General features: G+C 39.1%; 1 protein-coding gene across 3 annotated transcripts in view; it reads left to right on the top strand.

Moving 5' to 3' along the window:
• srrm3 (serine/arginine repetitive matrix 3) overlaps positions 1-17188 on the top strand; it is a 60286-nt gene that overhangs the window by 22976 nt on the left and 20122 nt on the right. For all 3 annotated transcript variants that reach the window (XM_088279584.1, XM_088279583.1, XM_088279582.1), the window contains exons 2-6: positions 3401-3699; positions 11258-11353; positions 15753-15845; positions 16322-16402; positions 16550-16618. In XM_088279584.1, coding sequence (XP_088135710.1) covers positions 3413-3699; positions 11258-11353; positions 15753-15845; positions 16322-16402; positions 16550-16618 — 626 coding nt within the window. In that variant the 5' untranslated portion in view covers positions 3401-3412. The remainder of the gene's footprint in view (positions 1-3400; positions 3700-11257; positions 11354-15752; positions 15846-16321; positions 16403-16549; positions 16619-17188) is intronic.

Genomic DNA, 17188 nt, shown 5'->3' with positions numbered 1-17188 from the left:
GTGGTCGTCTCCTAATCTGGAGCTTCTATGTTTCATCCTCATCCCCATTTGTTACCTTGTGTATGAAATCCACTTTGTAAAAATAGTTTTCCCTTGAGTGACTTTTTTAAAATCCAATATATTAGTAAAATATACTCAAAAACTCTTGTAAAATGTATTTCTTGTAAAACTTCACTAGTTCTTTTCAAGTAAATATAACTCCTCTTTTTTTTTTTACAGTGTATTTCTGTATGTGCCTATCACTGACACTTGACAACTCATGCCAAGGAAGCGTTTTCACGATAATACATTTCAGAAAAAGAGAAGAAAAGGAGTGAAAAATTGCCATCTGGTACTCGCATCATGTGGCAAGTCTCACCAGTTCCTTCTCTTACGACTCATTAGCAAATGCAAATGAGATTTTCTCACAGCTTGTCCATAATGTATGTTTCACTTTATAATTAAGCTTAAGCACTTGCTGCATCAACTTGACATTATATGCATGTGTGATTGTGGTGCATCATAGAAAAAAAAATAGATCATCGTCATCTCATGGCTTTTGTTTGTTATTACAAGTATTTTATTGTATCTTTTTTCCAAACTCAGTTGACACAAAAGAGGATGTGACAAATTTACAAGCCCTCACAGAAAAAAAAGGTTGAAGCCTCCATTAATGCAGAACTGCAGATAACCTTCAGTCCCCGCAGAGGACTCGCACACGTGTCTGCAGCACTCGTTCTTATCTCGTTTGTTATACAATGCAAGGAAAGAGACTTTTATTTATTTATTTTTTGCCAATTAGTTTCACCGTGACACATAACATTTCCATTAGTATGATGAGACGTCTCAAGTGATTTAACATCAGCTTTGTGGTTCCATTTGTGACTATGCTGATGTGGAGGGGGCTTTCTTTTCTTTTTAGTCTGTTATGTTAGCGTGTGCGCACTTGAGGAAATAATGGTTGCTTTTATAAGGAGTGACCCAATGGCCAATCATGTATTTCTTGCACAAATGTGGTAAACTTCGGTGAAAAATGAAAGAATACAGCTTATCAAGATCTGAGTAGTTTCATGATGATCCTGAATTCATAGATGATCTTTCAACAGAAGAGTGTTTCAAGTAGGGCTGAACAATTTTAGAAAAAAAGTATTGCGATTTTTCTGACAGATATTGCGATTTAAATTTAATTTGCGGTTTCCTTCACAATGTTCAGTGAAATGTAAAAACTAATTGACGTCAAATATAATTTTGTATTCATGTGTAATTGTGTATATACGTATTGATTGACATTTCCGTTCATAGCTGCTGGGTCTCCGCTTCAGACAGACTTCTGTTAACAGTCGATTGTACACCTAAGGACTTGCTTTGGGTCTTTTCGGACTCTGTATTTTACTTTAGCGATTAGCACACATAGTGACTCCTCATTTGCCTCGTTGGTTAAAATGCTGCTTGTTAGTGGGCTAGTTTATTTGTTACCAGGCAGGAGATGATCCACATGACGCAGCTCTATAGTACAAACAAAGTCCGCACTGCTGCTGCGCAAGCTAGCTTGGCGCCTAGCATTCAAGCAGCGGCGAAATGATTTACTTCCGGGACTATAGGTGACCGTGCAATGATTTTTTTTTTTTTTTTTTAATATTGTTGCGGCGCTGGTTAGTGGGACCTGCTTTGTGGGCGTGGGGCACAATGCCCTCTAAAAAGAACGCATCTTTGATGATCTCGATATTGTTTTGCCTGAGATGGCGATTTCGGTCCCAAAACGATAAATCGTTCAACCCTCGTTTCAAGTGATCAAGTGCAGACGAGAAAACATTGTCACAGAGATAAAATAATAATGTGGGAGCCTGGTTTTACCCACCCTGCCTGGTGTCTTCCGGACTCTGCGTCAACCCTCTATGTCAATGATTAAGTGCCTCAGCTTCTCATCTGTGGCTCCTCAATGAAAAATGAAGCCATTAGATTTGCAGTGGGAGAGAAGGGAGACTCCTGAGTACGTAAAGGCCTGTCTCTGCTCACGATCTCCCACTCTGGACTTAATCAGATGATTCATCTTGATCAAAATGTCCCTGTGCCACTTATACCAGATGAGTTTGTATTCCTGGAAAAAAAAACACCTCTTAATCGAATGAGCAATGCAACCGCACGTTTGAAAAGTTAGAAAAGAACGTATCGACGAATACTGATGTCTTTATTCCAAAAAAAAGTTTTTGTCCCGCCATGTTACGAGAAGCAGTTTATGCAATTAGCAGTCTGCAATCTGATGAGAACAAAGCACTCGATGTTAGCACATGGCCTTTATTATGAAGCCATATACAACCCAAATAACCGTAATGTTAACAGCCAATTGACTACTAGTGCAACATCAAATTGTGTTGTTAAAACACAAGACAAATCAACACAAATGCCACACCTAAAAAAATCAAATAAAAATGACAACACAAATCACTGGCAAAACACATTTATGGTATTTCATCGGACTGTTCGGCAGTTTGGTGGACTCCTGCCTTAAAAGAGCACGGCTGCTGCCAGCTCTGTTGTGAGTCACGCATGTCTGCATGTAGCCTGAATCCAGTGTTGCGTTTGTTGTGTTTACAGATCATTCTGATGTGCTGCTCAATTCAGACAGAAATCCTGCAGCTTGTCATGACACATTAACATCAAATCACAAAAGGATCCGCTTCAGGGGTGTTGTTTGGCATTTAACCTTTTTTTTTTTTCTGGCTTGCTGGTTGTCGAAAACAGTTGCGGGTGTGCATATGAGGGGGATTTGCAATTCTTGTGGGATTTTAAGTGCCCTTCATGGCGTATGATTGCGTCCTAAGTAAATCTGCCAAGGTTACATTTTCAAATGTTATCTGTGTCGGTTTCTGGGTCCCAAATTGTCACAGAATCAGACTGCAGAGTCCATCCTTAAGCTTACTATTGAATCTAAATTAAGACCAAAGACATGTTGAGGGATCATATAATCCACTTTATTATATAAGCAATTCTTTCTGGATCTCATCTATATTTGGTAGCAATGAAAACTTTACATGGAAAAATCCTATTTCATATGCTCCGAGGCTTGCATTGCTTAGTTTTTATAAGCTTCTGTCTGTATAACCTCAGCAGATCAATTTGTAATTTGTTGTGCCCGTGTAAGATATTATGTTTTGATCGCATGGCTCCAAATGAGATTGTGGATCTCTATTAATTCTTACCTATGTGGAGCTGCTGGATTGTAGCCACTCAGGCATTGAGTTTGCATTTGGTAAATGTATTAGCCTTGGCTGATGTCTGTTCGTGTATTATTATCATGGACGTGTTTGGGAATAAATCCCTAGAACGCAACTCATATCTTCATCATAAAAACAAATTAAATGAGTCATATTGTCTGCCGGATGCTGAGTCATTAATTTCCTTGTCTCCTGTATCCTCACAGACTGCAGTCATCATGTACGATGCAGCAAGGGTGCCATCTCCCAAGGATAGTGCAAACGGCCTGACCAAGCCACTCGTCCCTGCGGCAGGACCAGAAATGGGGGCAACGACGGGAGGAGGGGGCCGAACGCCACCAACGGCCCTGCAAGCAAAAACTGAAGCAGGACAGCCAGGTGCAGAGGAAGAAGAACCCGAGCCGGTCTTGGTGAAAAAACCGCGGAGAGAGATATTGGACCACGATAGGAAGAGGAGGGTTGAACTCAAGTGTATGGAGCTCCAAGAGATGATGGAAGAACAAGGGTATGTTCAAGTTTCACACCACACAGTTGTATTCTTCAGTCATTGTTAATCAAGAAAACAAAATACTTGCTGGTTAGTCAACTGTTGTTTGCAGAGCGCTCATCTTTTTGTCCGATTGATTTATTAGGGAGATGTATTCAACTTAATTTTGACTGACCTACTGTCGGTTTTAAAAGTATTGATAGGCAAGGTGATTGATTAATTATTAAAAATTATGTCAATACTGTGGAATTATATAATTAATTCTGAAGTAAATGAAGCAAATTAGAGTACCGTAGTCTGCAATAGCCATCATTGGCGCTCTTAATTTAGTCTGAACAAATTTTCTATACAACAAAAAATATGCCTACCTCCTCATGACAGCGAGAGAGAGATTTTTCCCGTCAATAAATCAATTTATTGAATTTAAATTTTTCCTATAAACAAACAAGGATATTCGTCAAATATCCATCCCTAGAAACTATAAAGTTGCACAAGCTGCACTAAAACCGGATAATCCAAATTTACAAGGATCCTCTTCATTTTGCAAAAAAGTGAAAACCTGCAAAGACGGGGAAAAAACATCAGTGTAGTAATCATGATTATTTTTTGATGAAATAGAAATCCTGATTAATAAACACGATTATTCATTAATATCAAAGCTAAGTACATTCAACTACCCAAACTCCACTTTAAATAGAACTCAAAAGAACAACCAGAAAATTAATACCTCTAACAAGTGATATAGCAATAATATGCAAAAATAATTGAAATAAAAGTATTTATTCTTGGATATTTAGTTTTACAGTAAACTCCAACTAGGGTGGCATTGAACATCTTAGAGCACGCTCAGGAAAGGCAGACTAACATACTCGTCACACGCTGTTTGCAAACAACACTGTGAATACAAGCTGTGTTGATGATAAGAATTTGGATGGTACATTATTTTTCTTGGATTATAGTCTTTTTATCATCATGAGAAGCTAAAATACAAATCATGATTATGTTTCGATTAATTGCCCAGCACTTCATTGTAGCTGATCGCGTATCTCTGTGTTTGTGCCATGTGAAAAACAATGCTGAAGGCGTAATTGGATTACCAGTCATTAGATGTGATGATTGTGCGCGATCAAGAGGTCAGTTTTTTTTTTTTTTTTAAATGTTCAAGTACCGTTGGAGACCGAGCAATGACTGACAGTTTTGCCACAAATTAAATTTAAGTCATTTTGCGCGTGGTGCAGAAGGGCACAATTATTAAATTAAATTGTTTGCTAGGTAGGACATTGGGTTCCAGTGCTGACCTGACTTTGATTGAGATTATTATCAATGCTTCAAAAGAGTCTCGAGAATAAGTGGTCTAGATAATGGGTGGATGGAAGGTGCTCAGTTTACTTTACATCTACATTAGTTGTCTAAAGTGAGGAACACACATTTTTCTCATCTTAACCATTTTTTTTTTTTTAAGATGTGAGCCCGCCAACATGCGATAAGGACAAAAAAAAACGGCAACTGGGTGCATGAGTTGGCATTATACACCTAAATGTCTCAAAATGTATTTTTAATGATGTGAAGCACATTGAGTTTGCTTGTGTTTGACATGCACTAAATAAAGCTCCCTTGCCTTGCCTCGGTGTGGGGCTCGGATCTGTTTGCAAAACAGTTGGGGGTGCCAATTAAAAATATTAAAATGAGAATAAAATGCACAAATTAAGCCTGACAATGCGTGTGTGTATCCCGCTTAAGAGTGATGTCAAGGATTAGTGATCTTGGGGAACAGTACAAGGCATATTACAATATAGCTAATGATGGCAGAAAACAAGCAGACCACGCTCCACTTACCGTTCAGGCTAGAAGGGCAAACAGTCTCTCTTGAAGGACAGTAACCACTCACATCAGCATTGAAGCTCTGGACTGACTTGTTGACAACTTGTTTTGCTGTAAAAATTGCCCATCTCTTAACCCCCCCCCTCACCGCTATGTCCTCGGACCACCCTCACCCATATTATTCTAATGTGCCCTTGTAAACAGAGTGTGACTCGAGGATTATGAGATAGACATGCCAGGCTCGAGACCCAATTAAGAGGATGGCGTCTGATTGGCACGTCTGAGTCATCGTATTGACTGAGGTCTCAATAAACTATTAGACTGGGGGAGGGATGTCAAGAGTGATGGGCAATTGATAGAAACCTATTAGAGACCCTCAGCAATTTATCGTGTGTCAATTAAGATATTCAATGCTTCATAATGGTCAATGTGCTATTCTGCAGCTGCAGGCAACTTGGCCATTGATAATTAATCCAAATTGTGTTTTTTGACAGCATGGTGGGAGAGTGGCTAGCACGTTTGCCTTACAGCAAAAATGAAATAAAATAAAAATAAAAATAGAGCCCGCCCCTTGTTTGGTTCGAGCTTGGACTGTTTTCCATGTGGCATTTATTTGTTGTTATGCTCCTCAGGGACGGGCAGTGATTTGCTGTTAAAAGCTGAAATTTTGCTGTCCACAGTGTGTCGTGCAAAGCACCTTCACTTTTTTTTTTTTTTTTTTTTTTTTTTTTTTTAAGGGAACAGCCTGAAATCTTGCTGTTGTCTCAAACAAGTGTGGTCGCCTTGTGTTAACGGATTCACTTCCAACTCAATGACTTCTTTGAATAATATAATGAATCCCATATTGCTGGGTGCTTAAGTGAGGTGTTGTGATGATGCATCGTTAGACCCCCTGTGGCGGCTGAGTCGTTTTCCAGCTCGCTAATAAGAGCTACTCACGGCACCTTGCACTTTAGACAAATGAATCCTGTATATGCTTTCACAAAGCTGGAGGAACATGAAAGATTTACGAAGTGTCAAGCAGATTTTTTATTCGCCACATTTTTTTCCCATCACACATGCATTAATTTCAGTCATTTTTTTATCTTTTTTTTTTTTTTGTTATGGAGCCACCCCTCATTTCTGGTAATACTACGAGTTTTTTTTACTTGGAAGCAAGCCACTGGAGTGTAACACTTTGCCAGCCTTCTCTTACTTAGGATTCTTCCAGAATCCTCTGCAGCTCCGTCGTCACAGCCATCTTGGCTGCCAGGATGGCCGAGTGGTCTAAGGCTCCGCGTTCAGGACCCGGTCTCCCCAGGAGGCCTGGGTTCAAATCTCAAATTTCCCCATTGTGGGACTAATATCATCTTATCTTATCTTGATGTCTTCTTCAAAGTGGTTCCCCGTGAAGACTGACACCTGGTGCTTGGGTTGTCTTGCCACAACTCTTGCCCTTTCTCATGTGCTGAACAAACCAAGCGGCATAAGCTCTCTTCGTAGAAATGCTGATTGATTGCTTGGTGGTGAAGAAGAAAACTTGTGATTTCTACTTAGGGATTGAAATATCTTTTGCGACACCAGCCCTGAAACTTATCTGCCACACCGATCAACGCTAATTGAAATTTTACGAGCCTAAACCAATCACAGTGCTTTTGGTTAACATTAATATGTTCTTAAGGGCAAATACGCTGACTGCTAAGTACCTAATTCAAACAAAAGCTGACAAATCTAAGAGATTGATGGTGAATGAATATGTCCCAAAGCACTCCATTTGCGAGTAAAACCCTCTTTTGCTGGCTTCAATTGGACAACTGAAATAAAAATGTGGATGTGTTTACGTTGTGCATTTCAATCTCATTAAGTACACTGCGACCGAATTGATGGCCGCACTATTTATTAGATGTATAACAGTCCCTGGGCTCGACTTGTGGAAGCAGCGTTTCCAACCATCAAACAGACAGATAACACGCATGCAAACATGTACTTAATGGAGGGATAATAGCGTGAAAGAAATAGTCTCGGGTTGCATTTCGTCTTCCTTTCAGAGGATAGTTAATCTACAACTGCCCAGAGATGTCAAATTACTGCAATCACATACTTTAATTGCGGTGATTTGTTATGGGAAGCTTGACAGAGAGCGCCACACTTGAATCAATGTCCTTTCAAATCATCATGGGGATTTCTTTTAATGTTACCTGTTTTGGCTATAAAAGTCAGACAGGTATACACGCGCAAAGTAAAGTGTCAATGTCGGTTAGACTTTTATTTTAATATTAATAAATATACTTATTATTATTTCCTTACTATTTTTGATTTGGACAAACAGTCACTCATCTAAACTCTATGCCATACGATCTTCTGCTTGTTATGGCATTAACAAGTATTAAATAAATATTTTTCAGGGAGCACATTCCATTTGTCATGATCTGTGTTTTGGTTGTTTAGAATATATTTAGTTTTGTTTCATGTTCTGTCTTTTCCCAATTTCAAGAGTTTTGCGAATATCGGATCTCATCAGCCCTGTCCTTTCTGTTAACCAATCAGCTGCGCTCATTCTCTCGTCAGTTTACTTATATTTAGTTCCCTTTTATTTGTCACTGGGTCTGTTCATTGTTGTTGTTACAAGTCACGTTCCCCTTGTCATGTCGTGAATGTTTAGTATGCTGATGTTTCTGTTACTTTGAATTATGATTAGTATGTTGAGTATTCTACTCGCTTGGTTTGCCTTTGTTCTTGAAAATAAATATTTTGTTGGCTTTCATCCTGCTTGGTTTCACCTTTAGCCACATTACCAAAACCTGACAAAAATCAATTCAGAAATCTAGATTGAGTTTTAAAAAAAAAAAATTTTTTTTTTTTTCAGCAGAAACATTTGGCAGTCATTAGTATGTTTTTGTGTGTGTGTGTTTTACAAGTCATAGTTTATCCGCCCGGGTATGTTTGTGACCATCGGCCACAAACTAATGAAGTCAAATGAAGATTTTTAACTCCAGGCTATTTGTCAAAGTGCAACACTCTCTGACTAGTTAGCCGGAGTGGTTTTACAGATTGCTTTAAGATAAGCATCCAAATGCTGTAATGCAGTGGGAGGATGGCCAACTTTAGCGATTAGACGGAGTGAGATGAGGTGAAGGACATGTTCAGGTCAACGCAAACTTTAGTTGTTTGTGTTTTTAAGCTCGGATCTCTCCCAACGATATTAAGCAGTCATCAAAATATAACAGTGTGGCATGCTGGCAGTCATAGGGGCAACAATGCCCAACCAACAAATCTCATTACTTGACCAACAAAAATGACTACCGGTATAGTAATTCCTTTTATAGACACAGATTTGGATAAATAATACAACTTTACTCAGTTCTCTAGCCAAATTCCAGAAGATGCCTTCTTGGCAATTTATTATTAAAAAAGGGCGGGCATAATAATTGTTGAATCCATTAATTAATCTTAAATGCGTTGACTATGGGATTGACTGTTGATTAATCCTGTGAGGCAAAATAGGATTGCAGTACTTGTCTGCAAGTAGCACAGTTGCTGTTGTTTGTGGTGGAATTCATAACATTGGCTATGGAAAAAGTTAGTAGTCTCCATCTATGTAGGCCTCCTGAAACAAATGTTCAGAAGATCTTTATTAGGAAAAAAAAAGACGCAATCAATTCAAAGATGTCTTTGAATGTGGCCCACATTTTAAAACAATTCCCATGCAGGTGTCCTGAGAAGATGTCTTGGACAAGCTTTTTATCAGAGTATGCCTACTTTTTACTCGTATCATATCTTTGCAAGCAAGGGACGCTAACACCTCTAAGATCCTGACAATGTCGAGTAGAAATCTCTGCAGCCTGTCATCTTGGACAACTCGTATCTTGTCTCCTTTTTTTCTTTTTGAGCCTTTCACAAACGCGCCCCCTCTTTTTTTTTCACTTACAAGCAGAAAATGTCAAGAAGCACCTAACATGGTAATGTGTCGTGCGCTTGGTGTGGAAGCCATGAATATAAAGTAAGTGTTTAGGGTTTCCATTGTGCTTAGGTGACAACTGCTGGGTTGAGAGATTGGCCAACAGCAAGACTTGATGGTGCTGTCCGACCTGCTGGGCCATCTTCCAGATATTGCAACGCTCCTTCACACTCGTACTAATCTCATTCTCCACACTGTCAATATGATGACGGCTGCAGATGAAAAGACATGGTATCAGCTTTTTTTTTTTTTAATCTCTGAAAAGTAAACACCCCTTTTTAACCAGAAAATGAACCTCTGGATAATTCATAAGATGTCTCTGGGTTCGTCCTGTTGCTGTTAGGATGCTTGGTTTACACAGCAGACCCAAGTGCTGAATTCCTATTCAGCTTTTATATACGAATTTTTAATTTTTTTTTTGGAATGCTTATTTACGTGCGTTTTTGATAGAACCGTATCTTATAGGATATGGAGTGGAGTGTCATTACTAACCATCTTTCTCTTCTGCTGGCCCGGTTTACATATTCTAGCGTTTTCAGTTATTTTTGCAGGTCTGTCTCAGCAGGCTTTGTTTCAACTGCAAAATCATTTGAATAAAAAAATACTCGTTGAATTTTTTTTCCCCCCGATAAATGTGTTCTGTGGAAATCTGTGTGCAACAGGGACCAAAAAATTCAAATTTTGCTGGATATTTTTGTGATATCAAATCTAGACCTACAGACAGAATCAGTCCAAGTCCCCTTTGCTGATAATCCTTGATGGTAGCAAATCCCAGCAGCTTGATTATGATACCAAAACCTGCAGCAACCTGCTGTTATTGAAAGCAAGGTAGCGTACGCTGAACAAATTAAAAGCTAACAAATGTAGGCAGAAAAAAAAATAAAAAGATAGTTTGACATGCAACTCCCCTGTCCTGCATTGCTTTTCTATTCAAAATAATTCCAAATGCTTAGCTGCATTCCTTCTCCACTGATCACATGTAAAAGAGCTTCGGATGAGTTCATGCTTAATAAAGCCGATAGCGATCAGCCATTACGCCGCCCCGAGTCATTGTGTAATATCTGGCTTGTGGCCACATTTTTACAGCTTTATAATTCTGCTATCTCCCATTCGCTCGCTTTGCGCTTCCCCCTTGCTCATTAGAGCTCATTACTGCTCCTACAAGGACAGAATGTTGTGAGGGTGATGTGACACAGGTGTGAATCCACCAGCATATCCGCTCAGTGTGCAGTGCCCTGTTCCGACATGTGCTGACCTGCATGCCCACCGTTTGACAATCTGTTAGCCCGACAGGACTGACGTACTGTGACTGCTGCAGTCACGCTTGTTCAGTGAGGTTGGCTGAATTATGATTGTCATCCTTGCCGAGACACCACTCTTGTTGTGAGAGGCTGCATTGAGCATTTTAAGGACAATTTTACAACAAGAAAAAAGTGAAATATATCCGTTGCTCATGGCAACAGAACTCTACATTAGCCTCATTCTATGTCAACATGTGGCATCTTCCTTAACATAACAAGACAGTCAGTTATGGTCTGAATAAAAGAAACGAAATTTACAAGACAACAAGTTTTGACAACATGTACTTTGGATTAAGGATCTGCGTCAATTGTTTTTACTTTGACTCTATGTAAAAAAAATAAATAAATAAGAATGTGGCAGTGATGATGATTGACATGCCACTGCTTCTATTCGCACAGATTCATTGGCATTCGCGCAGCCTTCTCCAGATATCTTCATCCTCGTCCACTCAGAAAGGTCAGCGTAGCGGCAGAGAACTCACATGACTTATTGTTTTGTCTTCTTGTGCATGCTCAGGTACACAGAGGAGGAGATTCAACAGAAAGTGAGCACATTCAGACAAATGCTGATGGACAAGGAGGGAGTCATCACCAGAGATGACTCACAACCAGCGTAAGTTAGTTGTTTTTCCTTCTCCACTTTTCTCCTAAAAAAAAGCAATTGTGTGATAAAGGCATACACTGATTTTAGATTATTTTGAAAGCCAAAAAAAAAAAATATTAATACATTGTTTTTTTTTTTTTATTGAACATTGAAAATATATGGTATTAAATAAACTGTCAAAAATGGTCACTGAAGGCATTAATTCGCCTGACTTCATCCAACTATGTAGAATGGTTTCAGTTCTAACTCAATGAGCAGTAGGGCTGAACAATAAATCAAAATCAATTCGCCTTCGCAATGCAGTTGAATGCAAGTTTCAAAACGGAAAGGCTGCAATTTGGTGGGGTAAGAAAAATTTCGGCTGGTTCATTTCGGTCAATCTGAAGGCTTTATTTTATATATATTGTAAATATTAGGTGTATCAAAATTAGTGCATAAATAACGAGTTATCTTAAAGTCACTTTAACCTGACAAATTTTGGGAATGGGGACTAAGTGTAATTTTCAATTAACAAAGTGGGCAGGCGTCAATGTGTTCCTTCATGTTCTAATTAAGCTACTCTTAATTAGAAAATAATTTTTTTATTGTCCCCAACATCCAATATGAAATGCAAAAAAAAAAGAAAAATCACCTCAACTCAAATCTGACTCAATGTTTTTTAAGCACAGGGAGAGCATGCAGTCTGCACACAGGAAACCAGGATTTAAACTCAGAACCTCTCAAACTAGCATTACCAAAACAGTGCTGTTGATGAAAATATAATTTATCCTGTACAGTTTTTCTTTTACCACCTCAACAGCCAGTATCTGTTCTAGTCCTTCTGACTGCTCCCATCAAACTGTAAAACTGATGGACTTTGTCAATGATGGAGAATGGCGTTGTAGTGGTGCTGATGTGACCCCGCAGTCTTTAAAGTAATGACCACTAATGGCGCCCCACTTCTCTTCTCACAAGCCAGATGAATGACTCTCCTTCCACTGCACCTCAGCTGCTATCTGCTGACATTTAAGTAGAGCACGCTGAAATGTGGAGGCTCGGTGCAGAGGAGGCCGTAGGAGTTACGTAGGAAGTTGATGCACACAGAAGAGGATGGATTAAAGGACAGAGCAGTGGTTGAAATGAGAGCAATTTTTTATTTTATTTTTTTTTAGGTTTACGCACTTCTTGAGTCCATTTTGGGACTTCAGGCCTTGATTGTTACTTCTCGACGAAAGCGTTGGTGTGGAAAATTGAGGAGGTAGTAATTTACAAGGATGTTGCCCGCTACACTTTTCCAAGCCTTAGTTCTCACTTGAGGCTTCGACAACACATTACAGCTGCTAGTAATGGATGTTCCTCTGCCTCGACAAATGGAAGCGTCCAAATATGTGACAGTCGAAGCTTGGTTTTATTCCTTTAAATCAAAAATATAACTACTCATGTCTTAATTGTTTCAAGCCAAGTGAAGCCTTAGTTTTCTGAGAATTTGCTCAGCAGTATAACAATATGTTTTCACGCGGCAGAAGGCAGCACGCTCAGTTACCGCCATTCATTTTTCATTTCATTGTTTCATATTCATGGCATAGATGTATTTTACATGCAAAAAAAAAAAAAAAAAAAATCTCACCCAAAATGGGCTCGAATAGAAAATATCCAAATATCCTGTTATCCGTAAACTGTCCCCTCCACTCTAACAGATGCACCAATTATGCCTCCCCCATCAAATTCTGTAGCATTTCATTCAGTAGTGCAGAATTTTGGGGTGAATTGATTCAAGTAAAAAATAAATAAATAAAAACTGACATTGTCCTACATCCATACAGCCAGTGCAAACTTGATTAGCCACATTTAATACAACTCACACATTAATTAATATAATGCCTAACATTGGATTATTTATTATTAAATCATATAATCACCATAATTCCCCATTGATGTCAGTTTCATTTTTACTTGACCATCACAGACGCTCGTATCTTATAATTACAGCTTGATTTATGTCAATTTGTTGACTGTGATCAGGTTTGAATCTCCTTAGCTTTGGAGTTTTCTTTTAACTCCAATATTTTACAAAGGAATTATCGACAGTGGAAACCCCTCGGCGGCGGCTTAATACATGAACACTGGCAAGAAAACAGCCTGCAGCAAACATGTAGGTGCGAGTACACCATTCTGTTTACCGATAGCCAGAAAGGATTCCTGGCAGGAGGGATGGGAGCGCAGACACAAAGAAGGAACTTCATGTGTAAAGAAATGGATCTCAGACACAAACAAAATGATGCGGATAAATACAATTATGCCGTCAAATCTCACTCACAAATGATTCCCCTGACATTGTAAATTATGTGTCTCTCACCCATCCAAAACGCTCCCTTTAAAGTTTAAAGTTTAAACCCTGCTTCTCATCCAAAGTCAGCAAGGCATCGACTTTTGAGATTATTTTTTTTTTTAATTGAAATTGATTGGCATCTATTCTAGCGAACCGTTATTACTTTTATAAAATTGGAAATTTTAACATTTCAAAATATAGTGCAAGTGTACGAAATGAAGTGTCAGTTGAATAAGCATGCCTGAATTTTGAGGTGGTGTTAGTAATATAGGGAATTTGTTTTGTGCTATTTCAATAATGGTCTGGATTATTCGTTATAAATAGCTCTTTTCTTGCAATGTCTGTTTTTCTAAATTCTGCAGCATATTTGGGGAATGGTACAAAATACTAAATGCCAGACTCTCCCAAAAGATTCTGCAAATGCTTCTTCTTGATACTTAATAACCTTTCAACATTGGTCTGCTCTTGCACTTAATGAAATCCAAGAATAAATTGCCTTGATCGTAGGTCCCCCCCGTGTATTTGCTTTCACTCCCCTTTACTTTAACAGCTTCTTTTTATGAGTCCCTCCACCCTCTTACTTTCTTTACTCGGCCCCCTCTAAAGGATAATTCATTCCTGCAACAGCTCAACCATCATTGCTCTTAATTCCAATCACCTAAACATTCGCTGTCTGTCCCTTGGCACGGCTCTCTCGATATATTGTATATATTAAACCCTGTTTTTTCCCGCCAGTTCCCTGAGGAAGTAAGGTCAATGAAATTGACTTGCATGAGGCAAACCTATCAGTGCAATATTTTTTTTTTGACCACCGACCTTTTATTCGCGCCTGTGGCGCCAGCAAGGTCAGATGTGTCGGCTGAGGGAACTCAACAAAGGAGGGTGTGCAGAAGGGATTCTGGGTGAGACTGCTGCTGTTTACAGGTGTAGTCAAACTGATTTAGACATCCATTTTTTTTTAATACCTCTGAAGCCTATATTTATTGATTTCGTGTGAGAGGTGGGGTACGCTCCCGACTGCTCACCAGCCAATCACAAGGCATGTATCGACAAAGAACCTTTCACACTCACATTGACACCTATTGACAATTTAGAGAGAGTCGTCAATTGACCTAAAGGACTCTACACACCAATCTGATGTCAGCCATTGTGGCCAACCGTCGCGTTGGCGCATCAGACCTTAAAACGACTGAAGAACACACTGCAAAAGCTGATGGAGATGCCAACTTCTCAGAACCTTGTGCGCAATTCCTGAGAAGTAGTACCCCTCCATGCCATCGGCGGCGATAGTCAATGCGTAGCCTTTGACGGTGATGTGGAATAATGTCAATCTTTCATGTTTGAGAGCGATTAATCAGTCTTCGCGCTCTTCTTCCATATAGAGGAGATGTGAAAATGAGCAAAATTAATTTAGTTCTTGAGAAATAGCTTCAATTGTCACTGTTGTCCACTTCCGGTTCTTGTCCGATGAACTGATTTGCTAGCTTACAGCCAATCACAATTCTCATTTAACCCAACAGCGGCCAAACACGCCCTCCAAACGTCCCGACTATGGCTCTGACTTTACAACATGGCGCGATAAACCAAACAGACGCCGTGTACCGACTTTCGGATGGCTGACGTCGGATTGGTGTCCTTGTGCCCTTAACATGTTTTTGAATGTGGCGGGAAACGAGAGCATAGGAATAGAATTTTTATTGTAAAGCATGACTTGCAAATTTACTATACATAGTCACAGAATGCAGGTGAAGTGGAATAAGTTAAGAATGCCGTCAGTACGCATACATTTATTTTCAAAAACAAGTTACTGCTGTGATATATTACGCAATAGGGGGGCAGTCTCTCAATGAATGAAATGCGTCTCAACCAGTACTGTCTATCTAATGACCACAATAAATAGTAGTAGTTTAATGCCCTCGGAAGACACATTCTGTATTTAATGTACTTTATTTTTATTGTCGTTGTGCCTCCTTCTTGGTCAAAATCCCACAATACATAAATCAAAAAACTGCCTCCTCAAGTTCAACAGCAGAATAGACCTTTTTCATGTACCAGTTTTCTTTGTACAATCACTCTTGACTCTCTGCTGCCATGTTTTAGGGTCAACCACATGCACTACTACCCTGAGAATGACGGTGAATTGCCCGGCGATGAAGATGGAGACTACGCTGACGATTATCGCAGTGACAACAGGTCAATCACACGCTCAATACACACCATTTAATATTGACTTGTTGACCCGCTGTTGATACTCAAGTGTTTAATTAAATCATCCATGTTTTATCTTCTGCATGCCTGCTTGGATTTTAAAGAGTTTATATTCATGACTTACACAGAAAGCTTTAAGTGCCTGTAACATTTCTATTTCAGTGCAATGGTATATTATAGACGACTTATGTTTCAGAACGCTGGTGCATCTGGCATATGATGCATTTGTAACAATTTTACCAAAGTGTATATTGAAAATAGAAATACAGTCATTTGCTCCAGGTTCATAAAGCATTTACTAGATAATCAGCATTTTTCCTGAATGAGTTGATGAATTCCAAATGCAGAAGACATCAAGTGCATTCAAAATGATGATTCAACAGTATTCTGAATGTGACCCTTCTTAGATCTTTCAATAAAAGCCTTGCTCACCCACTGCTGTCTTCTTATGGGTATTTCAGAGTAAAGACAAAATCAAGCAGCTCGCCATCCCCTCGACCAAAGAAAAGAAAGAAGAAGAAATCTGGCCGCCGAAGAAGTCGGTGAGTGGAAGTAAAATAACAGTAATCTTGTAAATGATTTAATAATAAATAAATATTTTGGTCCAATTCCAATCATTGACTAAAAGTGACAGACAAAATACTGAGTTTCATAGCATTGTCATTTTTTTTTCTTCTTCTCACTGATAGATTTGGCAGCTCATCACCCAGTCGCAAAGAGAAGAAGAAAAAGAGCGGCAAGAAACACAAACATGACAGGTGTGTGTATTTATGCAATAGATAAAGTGTATGTGAGTCATCACTTTAAGATATTAATTTTCAGGGATGAAGTCTCACTCTTGCTCTTGAAGAGCAATTGATTGCCTCTCTCGTTAACTACAGTGGCCTTTCCTGCATTTACCTTATCTTGCTTCCATTTGCCTTGGCAGAGAAGGGGAGAAAGTTGCTAAGAAAGGGATGAAAGAAAAGGAAGAAAAAGGCAAGATGAAAATGAGGCAAAACAGGAAGGAAGGTGCAGAAAAGTAGTAAGCAAATGAGGTGAGAAGTTAATTAGAAGGTAAGAAAGCAGGGAAATGAATTGTGAAAGATTCAAGGTCCGTTCGTCTGCGGCAATATAGTCGCAGTCTAGCCAGCCCGTGCACAGATTTAGACCCCTCCTCGCGCTAGACTTTCACTGGGCACGAAAATAGAGCCAGTGACAAAACCGAGACTAACTCACCAAAATGTCAACTTTTATATGTAAGTGTTTTGGCCAACGTTTGTCCTTTCAAGTACATATGAAAATATCTACCTCTGCATTCACTTTTGCATACACATAATTTCTGTACA

Source organism: Idiotropiscis lumnitzeri, chromosome 17, assembly GCF_059441095.1.
Source record: "Idiotropiscis lumnitzeri isolate Australia: NSW breed Sydney's pygmy pipehorse chromosome 17, RoL_Ilum_1.0, whole genome shotgun sequence".
NCBI lineage: Eukaryota > Metazoa > Chordata > Actinopteri > Syngnathiformes > Syngnathidae > Idiotropiscis > Idiotropiscis lumnitzeri.
This window is presented reverse-complemented; position numbering and strand designations above follow the sequence as displayed.